At 35.6% G+C, this 10,016-nt stretch overlaps 1 protein-coding gene across 1 annotated transcript in view; it reads right to left on the minus strand.

Moving 5' to 3' along the window:
• Window positions 1-10,016, minus strand: part of LOC107741279 (protein unc-13 homolog B-like) — a 42,903-nt gene that overhangs the window by 15,585 nt on the left and 17,302 nt on the right. The window contains exons 16-30 of the mRNA XM_016553975.1: window positions 8,841-8,930; window positions 7,596-7,736; window positions 6,507-6,700; window positions 6,339-6,424; window positions 6,170-6,205; window positions 5,477-5,518; window positions 4,332-4,458; window positions 3,972-4,068; window positions 2,883-3,026; window positions 2,243-2,320; window positions 2,026-2,103; window positions 1,179-1,199; window positions 923-961; window positions 575-601; window positions 349-369 (exon numbers count right to left, since the gene is read on the minus strand). Coding sequence (XP_016409461.1) covers window positions 349-369; window positions 575-601; window positions 923-961; window positions 1,179-1,199; window positions 2,026-2,103; window positions 2,243-2,320; window positions 2,883-3,026; window positions 3,972-4,068; window positions 4,332-4,458; window positions 5,477-5,518; window positions 6,170-6,205; window positions 6,339-6,424; window positions 6,507-6,700; window positions 7,596-7,736; window positions 8,841-8,930 — 1,221 coding nt within the window. The remainder of the gene's footprint in view (window positions 1-348; window positions 370-574; window positions 602-922; window positions 962-1,178; window positions 1,200-2,025; window positions 2,104-2,242; window positions 2,321-2,882; window positions 3,027-3,971; window positions 4,069-4,331; window positions 4,459-5,476; window positions 5,519-6,169; window positions 6,206-6,338; window positions 6,425-6,506; window positions 6,701-7,595; window positions 7,737-8,840; window positions 8,931-10,016) is intronic.

The raw sequence follows: 10,016 nt of genomic DNA on the forward strand, positions 1-10,016 counted from the left end.
TTACATATTAAAAAATTAAAAATTTAAAAATATACAATATTACAGTCTTTTTTAAAACATAAAACAAACTTAACTTAAAAAACTTAAACATTAACTTAAAACAAAAACCTCAAAGACCCCAAAACTTTTAGCGGTAGTGCAACTATCTGCGCCGTTGAAAATCTCAGTGCTAAAAAGTCGCTGTACTGTACTAGTAGGCATAGACAATATGGTAATTTCTACACTGCATCCGATCGCTTTGTCACTGCATATCTCTGTCAGTGTGAACAGCCATTTATAATGTTTCATATGTTTTATAAACAGCTTCATAAAGAAGCACATCAGGTGAGACATATGCCTGTTTCTCACCTTAGCATCTGATTCATCCGACTGATAATGAAAAATGAACGACAAGATGAGTAATAGTGAAACAAAGAACAAAAAAGAAATAAAAGGTGCTAGGTAGTAGCAGAAGACTTTTTGTCGTTGATTTACACAAAATCTTGCAAAACACCCACACTAACACGCACACACATACGCATATGCATTCATGGCCTCACACATTTCTCAGTACCGCAGTGTTGAGTGTACAGACCTCATTGCCTTCATCATCAGTGATGGCCTGAGCAGAAGGAGACCAAAACAAACAGAATTTTGTGTTTGTGACTCCTAGTTTTTAACACATACACTCAAGACTACATTTGCATAGACAAACACACATCTTTGTCTAACTGGAAGATATTTAAATGATTTAGAAGTTTAGAAGAGCAAATTATCATTAAATGTGGCCAAGCACCAAAATAAAAATCATGAATGTTTTTTTTTTTAATAATAAAAAAGGATGGACCATAATTTTCTACATTTAAATTTTCTCAATTCACTTATGATTGGCAGGTAATTAGCAGTTCATTTTGGACCCTATCCATAGACACTCTCAACACACCTCCTCCTCATCGTCCTCAGGCTCCTCCTCATTCTCCAGCTGGGAGTGAAAATAGAGATCAACATTAAGAGTGATTTAGGGATTTGATACTAAGAGAACAACACTATGGATGGCTGAAATCATATGGGTGGCATAAGGTGGTGCAAAAAGGGCACTGCAACCTAGTGAAAGTGTCTAAATACAACATCTACTAAGGCACACAAATCACACCGAGGGTTAGGGATGGTTCATCCTACAAATACATCGCTTCACCTACCAGCTCTTCCTCAACAATATACTACACATACACAAAAATATGCATATGGTTAGCTCAGCAATCATAAACATTCACTACGCACACACACATATCTGCACCCATGAAAGATAATAAACATTCACACTCATGACAGATAACAAACATTCAGTTCATTGGTATATCATGCGCAAAATGCCAGCAGGCCCATCGTCATCAAACCAAAACCATAGACTTCAGTTTCTCCAGTTACACAGACTCAAACTACTCAATACTCTAAGCAGCATAAAAAAATTGCACACAAATTCAGGGTAAATTGGTGCATTCTGAGGTTATATGTGATGCTGTTTTAGATTTTTGGCAAAATGAAGTACACCACCATTCAAAAGTTTACGGTCTGAAAGATTTTTTATTTTTACTTTAATTTTACTTTAACGGAGTAAAGTCTGCTGAAAAATCAGCTTTGAGAATAATTATTTGAGACTAACTTATATTTTAAAATATATTAAAACAGAAAACAGTTATTGTAAATCTTAATGATTTATTTAGTAATATTACAGTTTTTACTGTATTTTTGATCAAATAATTGCAGTCTTGGTCAGCATTAGAGACTTTCAAAAATGTATGAAAATTCTTGACAAACCCACAATTTTGAACGATAGTGGACCTTATAAGGCACCACATTTTTGTTGCACAAACAAAAAAAGTACCATGGTAAGCATAGTTTCCTGGACATTTGAAGTGGCTTCGTCCCTGTTATATGTCAATTCACCATAGTACCACCACAAAACATTTTTGTAATAGTGTTGCATCTGTAGCAAGTCTACGAAAAAGGCCTTAAAAACCCGTTATAACTTCATGCTTCACTCACCTGTTTGGCCCCCATAGATTCAAACATCTTCTCCAACAACACACGCATCTGTTGAACGTTGTTCATCAACACACAGGGCTGCAGGAGAGGCAGGAAAGAGCGAACAGCACAAAGACAGACAGTGAGACAACTCAGACCTACTTGGATTCTTACTGTACAATAGCAGACAACAAATAAGTTCAAAAATGTTAGTGTTTGAGTGTTTGTTAACACTCACTGTCTTTTCTTTCTCGCAGTACGAGGAGAAACCCTTGGTTAGAATAGCACAATACTGCAGGAGCACTTTGGTGATAGTCTGGTAAGGGGGAAAAAGGAAAAGAAAGAACACTATTACACCTAAACGGTATGCAGAGTAAATGAACTACACCTTGTACAGAGCTGGTAATCTGAAACGACAGATTTTCTGGAATTGACTTTGTTGTTGAAAACTAATGAATTTTCATGGGAAGATGCATTAAGTGCTGTTTTGTTCCCTGAAATAGACCTCAATATGCTGATTACCATTAAAAAATAATATCAGAATATACCCCTATTATGGACATGTCAGATAATTGCATTTAGTATTTAGTCACAGTCTTCACTAAAATATAATAAAATGTTAACGCATCTCAGCTCCTACAAAACCTGTGTAGGCGTCAACAAAGATGTCTCTGCGTCAGGCGTCTAAGTTAAATATGACTCACAGGCTAAGAAACAGATGGTGATGGTCTAAAGACAAACAATCTGTGTGCCAGCAGCTTATATTTCTCTTGCCACCATTTTCCATCTATTATGTCTCTGCTTGTCTATCTTCCAGCTTCTCTGGAACCATCTTTTGAATGTAGTATATAGTATGGTTTAGGTCTGTTGATCTTCACCTTGGCAAATCGTCGGTTGTACTGGGCAGCCACTGCAGGATCAGGAAAGTCTAATTTCTTGATGATCTCAAAGCTTTGGTTGAGCTGAGTGAAGATGTCCACGACTGAACAGGAAAACAGGGCATGCTCAGATGTTTGCTGGAACTGTGGAAAAGACAGGAGAGCTTTTTAGTCTGAGATGTTTCTTCAGCTATGGGAACTTTTTGCCTTGTGTGTTTTGTTTGTTTGTATGTTTTTATTTCATTTGTCTACTTACAAGGTCTAAATGTCATGAGAATTATATGCATTTTACTACAACATTTTATGAATCTTAAAAATACAGAAATAAAACATTTTCACAGCTTTCTGCATAACTTGACAAAATTAGAAATTATGCTAAAATATTGTTCAAAAGTGATATATGACTTGATTGTTTATGTTTTCTTCACAAATCACATTTCATATTTCATCTTAGTCATGCTCTTGCTTTAAAAGTTTTCTCATTAGTAAATAAGCACTATAATTTTCAGGGGGAAAAATTGTGGCAAAATGGTTTGTGTGGTGGAAACTAATAAAAATAGATATTTTAACAAAATACACATTAAAATGATTAATTTCACGATCTGTTGGTTCTTTTGAACTTGAAAAAATGCCTCATGGTTTCCATAAAAAATACTAAAAAGAAAAAGTTATTTTAAATTGTGATAATATTTCACAATATATGTATTTTCACCATATATTTGATCAAATAAATGCATCCTTTGAGAGCATTAGAGACTTTTTACCAACCCCCAAATTTTGAAAAATATATTGTATTTTATACAATATATTGTAATTTTTATCCATCAAAGACATTAGAAAAGTAGCATAAATAAATGATGAAGGCATTGTAGAAAGCATTTCTCAAAACCATTTAAATTTGGCCTTTACATAACTAAAAGAAAACGTCAGTTCATTTTAAGAAAAACCATCCACCTAACAGGTAGTAGACAGCAAGCAGCAATTTTATTTGACAAGGAATGTTTTAAAGCCTGGTAGACCAAGAGTAGAAAGCCATATATAAGAGAGCAGACCACACAGAAAGGTTATACAGCAGTTTCTGAACCATACCCCCTCTCTTTTATCCCTCTCAAGGGCTCCATGCATAAACTCCATCGACACTTCTTCATTCTCACCCAGCCACTGGAGAACAAATGGCAGAAACCACCTACAGATGGGAAATGAAAAAGAAATATAGAGAAACAGGAGGAGGAATAAAGCAGGAGGGCAGCGAAGCAGCAAGTGGTCAAGAACATTTAAACAACAGAGGAAAGCATCAACGAGGCATCCTAATCGATTTGGGACTGTAGGTGATGACAGTGAGAACATAAAACTACTCAAAAGAAGAACAAACTGCAGCTTTTGGGAAGAAAAGAGAGAAAAGTTTAGCCAAAGATGCTCTGAAAGAGTTTTAGAAGCAGTGTGACTCACGATGGGTACTCTGGGACGGTGTCGGAGAAGGCGGGCAGGTCACAGACGTATTCGTTGTAGAGCCATTTGACTTTGAAATGCAGATTCATGTAGTCCGCACTTTTACAAAACCTCAGCTTCTCATGCTCTGTGGAAACAACAACCATGAGTAAACAGATTTAATTTCGTTTTACCTTGTCACGAATTTCACCCAGTAAACATTTACTCTCCTTCGGCTTCAACATATGTATTCTCCAACGAGCTATAAACTAAGAATGAACTGCTTTTTCATCTGAAAGTCTTCAAGCTGTACTCACTCATGGAGGCTAACGCTAAAGGTCTCTGCACACTGAGTCCGAATTTTTCGTCCGAAATTTTCGCACGTTGAAAAATAAATACGACCTCACGTTGTGTCAATCACGTTTACACACTGCCTCCGAAACTTTCGTCCGTCATAAAAAAATTCGGACCAGGTTCGATTTATGCGTTTTCGCATCCGTAGCAAGCATTTTGATAGGAAAGGATGACGAATACGAAAAAAACGGAAAAACGCATATGAAAATTTCGGACTCAGTGTGCAAGGACCTTAAGAAATGCATTTCACACACATATACTACCATTCAAAAGTTTGAAGACAGTGTGATTTTTAAAAAAAAATATAAATGAATACTCAGCAAGGATGCATTAAATTGTTCAAAAGTGACAGTAACGACTTCAAATAAAATAGAAAATAAAAACAAAATCTATTTTTAAATAAATGCCTGTTCTTTTGAATTTTATATTCAGAATTACATTCAGAATGTAAATATGTATCATGGTTTCCACAAAAATATTAAGCAGCACAACTGTTTTAACATTGATAATAATAATAAAAAAAGAAATGTTGCTAAAAATTTATCATAAAAAAGAAAAAAAATGGCTGCTAAAATTCAGCTTTAACATAACAGAAATACATTTTCAAATATACCAAAATAGAAAAGTTATTTTAAATTGTAATAATACATTTTTATTTTACATTTTATTTTTGATCAATTAAATGCAGCCTTGGTGAGACTTTCTTCTAAAACATCCAAAAATCTTACCAACCCGCAAACAATATTGTATTTTGAACAATAGTGTACATGTGCACACATCGACTCTTACAGACACTTAACCATATGTCTTACCAGCATAAAAATCAAGTCTGCGAATATGGAATGTGGCAGGTGCTAAAATCAAGGAAACAAGGCAGGACAGAATGGAGAAATGAAGAACACTTGTGAAAGAATGGAAAAAAAGTGCAGGTGTGCAATGAAAGGGGTGGTTTCAAAAGAAAAGCATGCTGGCATCAAAAGAAAAAGATCACTTTTTTTTAATGAGGAGTCTATCTCTAGTTTACTCCTACTTGGAAGATCTAAAATGAAAACCAGGGAGTTCTATTCTCTAACTCTGCTGTAGCAATGAGAGAGTGAGGACTCGAGACTAAAAAGAGGGCTTTGAACCTTTAAAGGGGTTTTAACACAGCAAAGAGGATTTCCTTTGTTCTTTTGAAATGAAAACTACGAGCACATTAACAAAACACCAGCCATATTTATTATTCAGTACTCAGCAACTTGGCCCACACAATCATGGTGATGTAATGAGGAGGAAGTAGGGCAGATATTGTACTTAATCATCCTAACTGTACTAACATTCCACTTGGTATCAAAGCTATAGAAGCTGTTATTAAAGGATGTACAGTAGATTATGGCTCCTTTGAGGGAACACATTACTTGGCGTACAACAGAGTGGTGTAATTATCTTGCATCTATAACAAGAAATGTATGCCCAAGTTCACACTCTCATGACTCCAAAAGGCCTTATAGCATTATGGCCTTTACCATTCTTCCAATGTTTGTAGACGATATGATTAAGAACTGAAGACAGAGACAGATAAAATGGCAAGATGGAATGATGTTAGGAGCAATCTCAAATAAATTTGCAGTGAACACAGACATACTTTAAGGACACACAAGCTTCCCATACATATAAATGTATATTTCTTCATACCTTCCAGTGCATACTTTATGTCCTGAGCAAAGAGTGTCCACATGACCTCGGCACTGACCTTCCCCACATTCAGCTCCTGAGGAAACCTGCACGGGACACACCAGGTTAAACAGCTCAGCTCAATGTCTTTGTGTGTAATATTGTGTGTGCATCTGTGCAGTGACTGACTGATTGATGATTGAGCTGTAGGAGTTCCTGTCCTCCTCTATGATGGAAACTATTAAGGTGATGAGTTTGGGCCAGAAGTCCAAATTCTGTATGCTTGGTCCTGGTTCCTCTACAGCAGCATGTTCCTCCTCTTTCTCATCCTTTTTGTCTTCCTCTTCTTCACCCTCTTCTCCCTCTTTCTTTTCTTGTGGTTTCTGTGGTATAGAACAATTGCATGAAATGGCAGAACACCATTAGAATGATAGAACAAAAGAAAAATAGATAGATGGATAGATAGATAAAGATAAACAGGTAGATAGAACAACAGATGAAACAACAAAGAACAACAGATATAATGACAGAATGACAGATATGATATAGAAAGAGACAGATATAGAAAGACAGACTGACAGATAAAATAACAGATGGCAAACAGAATGACAAAACGACAGACAGAATGACAGACAGATATAGAAAGACAGATAAAATCACATTAAATGACATAAAACGACAAAACTATAAGACAGAATGACATACAGAGATAAACAGAGTGACAGATAAAATGACAGAACGAAAGACAGAAACAGAGACAGATATAGAAAAGCAGATATAGAAACAGATAGATATAGAAACAGATATATAAAATGACAAAATAACAAACAAAACAAAAGGAGGAACAACAAAATCTCAGACAAAATGACAGACAGAGCAACAGAGGAAATGACAAAAGAACAAATAGATATAGAAAAAACAGATAGATATAGAAAGAAATAGATAGAACAGATAAAACAAACTAAATGACAAAATGATATAGATAGATAGATAGATAGATAGATAGTAAAAGTCTATCGAAGAAACTCAGAATTATAATGATGATTCATGGGCCTGACCTTTATGAACAAACGTGGTCTCTATGGTAACTGATCAATTCTATAAAATATTACTCATTTTAGGCTGATGTCCCAGGTTGAAATGCTGGTATTACCCATGAGAAATTCAACCTCTAATGATGACATAATCTAAGCAGAGATATCCAAACATGGTGTAAGTATTCCCCATCTGTGTGTATACAAACATACACCTATGCAGGACGTGAATGTGTTTACTCACAGGCTCCACGGCCGGCTGGAACTGTCTGTTGTACAGCTCTTGGCAGTTGTTAAAGATGTATTCATATGTGGAGTTGAGGCATGCTTTCACACAGTCCCTGACCACATGGGCGGCACGAGGGGGAGACTGCAGTTCCAGAACCTGGACACAGGGGGCGCCAGAGAAGACAAGAATATGACTAGGGGTGTAACGATTCATCGATATGGATCGATACATCGATACGATGTCTGACGATACGATGCGTCGATGGCACGCGTAAAATATCGATATCTGTAGTATAAATAGGCACCTTTATTTTGGCACTGTCCACATTTTCACATAATGTCCGTCTAAGCATTACCGACAACGCGTGCATTCTCGTTCAAACTCACGTGTCAGGACTCGCTATAAGGACTGCCCGAAGGCACAAGGTGAGCATAAAAGACCCTCGGGATTGTTTGCGGAACAGTCGAGCACTGTGTGAGAAGTTTTCTGCGCGCACATCTGAAGCGCACGCGCACAGACAGCCGCGTCTACACCGCGCGAATACTAAATTGAGCTCTTTTCCGCTTTTTTGTGCATGGATGAATAAATACAGACAAAATTACTTCAAAATGCGCGTTTTGGAGAATATCCTAGTAAACACAGTCGGTTAGCCATATGTCTTAACGTAAACAGTTGAGAAAGAAAAGGCATGTGTATCAGTAGCCTATATTAAATCCGTGCTTCGTTCTTAAAGTGAAAGCAAACTAATAATAAATCAGCCAGAATTGTTTTTGCAATTGTTTATTTTCTTTATTATTAAAAAAAAAAAAGTGTAGGCCTATTTTTTTGTTGTGAATGTCCCAATTGAGGTACAGGATGTGAAAATTTCAGATAAATGTTCTACGAACCATCCGATTTACACCCATAAATATGACTATATAAAAACAAAGTAACACCCTCTAACAAATCAATAGTGACTAATCTCAGTTATGAAAGCCCGCACAAAAGCCTCTCTCTTACAGCACAAAGAACTCAATCTTCATCTCAAACCATCTATTATCCTTTTCTACTGTATGAACTCAGGCAGACAGAAATAACGGAGCGTTTACTCAAGACTGTATGAAACACAATTGAATTACTCATCTCTATAGGATCTGTCACTCAATATATGTATTACAAATAAGACCCACATCCCTGCATCTCCCAAACACAGTATAAAACAGCAAGAAGGGCACTACAGCATGCCATTGCTTGATCTGATTTAGAGGTACATTATCTTACCTTCAGTCTGAAGAATGTAATGCTAGTCAGCAAATCCACTGTGGATTTGAGATCTGCTAGACGTGGTTTACTGCTGGCTGGGAAATTATTCTGGAGATCAAAGGGACAGAATTAAGATCACAGGAAGCTTGAGTGAGAAGCACAATGTGACGTTGGTAAAATGGATACTTCAGGAGAAATAACGAACATGAACAACATATTATTTATATATGCACATGCACAAAGTTTACTGATCAAGTCTATATATCATTATAAAATGTATTCATGCTAGCCACTCTCAAAACCAACTGAAAAACATATATATAGACCTGACTGTGATCACCTGCATCTCAGACTGCACATTGTTCTGAAATGTATATTTTTATAATGAATATATATATACTGTATATATATATATATATATATATATGTATATATATATAAAATAAAAACATTTTGGCTTGACATTCCATGATTCTAAGGGCACAATGATTTTTTTTTTTGTGTGGATGATTTTGTCCTAAATGTTATGTTTAATTTTGAAAAATTTAAAGTTCATACTGATTAGCGAATCATGATTTGTGCATGAAACATTCACATTTTACAAAAAGGTATGATTTTTATTCAAACCATCTGATTTTTCAACTTGGTTACATAACAGTCACATTAAAACTTATTTTATTATGCCTCCAAAAAATTTTTCGGAGGTTCGCCTGAACACTCCCTTTATAGTAGGGCTTAGGGGTGTAACGATTCACTCGTTTTCTCGATGCATCGATTACAAACCCTGACGATGCAATGCATCGATCTTGAAACATGGATTTTTGAATCGTGAATCGCCGATTTCGGACAGTAATCGATTTAAAAAAACTATGAATCTTGCGCTCAAAGAACTTAAGACGTGCCAGGCTATATCTGCAGCTAAGCTGAATAAAAAGCAGAATGAACTGAAATGTTAAGACAATAAACACAATTAATAAATAAAATGTATGAATGATGCAGTGCTAATTGACTAATTGCTATCATTTATTACAGTACAGAAACTATAAAGTATATTTTCTACCTTATTCTGTGCAGAAAATTTTAATAATTGTTTGTAGTATATAAAACAATCATAAAATTGCCATTAGGAAAAAATTATAGATTACAAATGATTGATTATTGTCCAGCAGTGTATTTGATTTCTTATAGCAAATT

The sequence above is a fragment of the Sinocyclocheilus rhinocerous genome, unplaced genomic scaffold (genome assembly GCF_001515625.1).
Source record: "Sinocyclocheilus rhinocerous isolate Xijiao unplaced genomic scaffold, SAMN03320098_v1.1 scaffold615, whole genome shotgun sequence".
NCBI lineage: Eukaryota > Metazoa > Chordata > Actinopteri > Cypriniformes > Cyprinidae > Sinocyclocheilus > Sinocyclocheilus rhinocerous.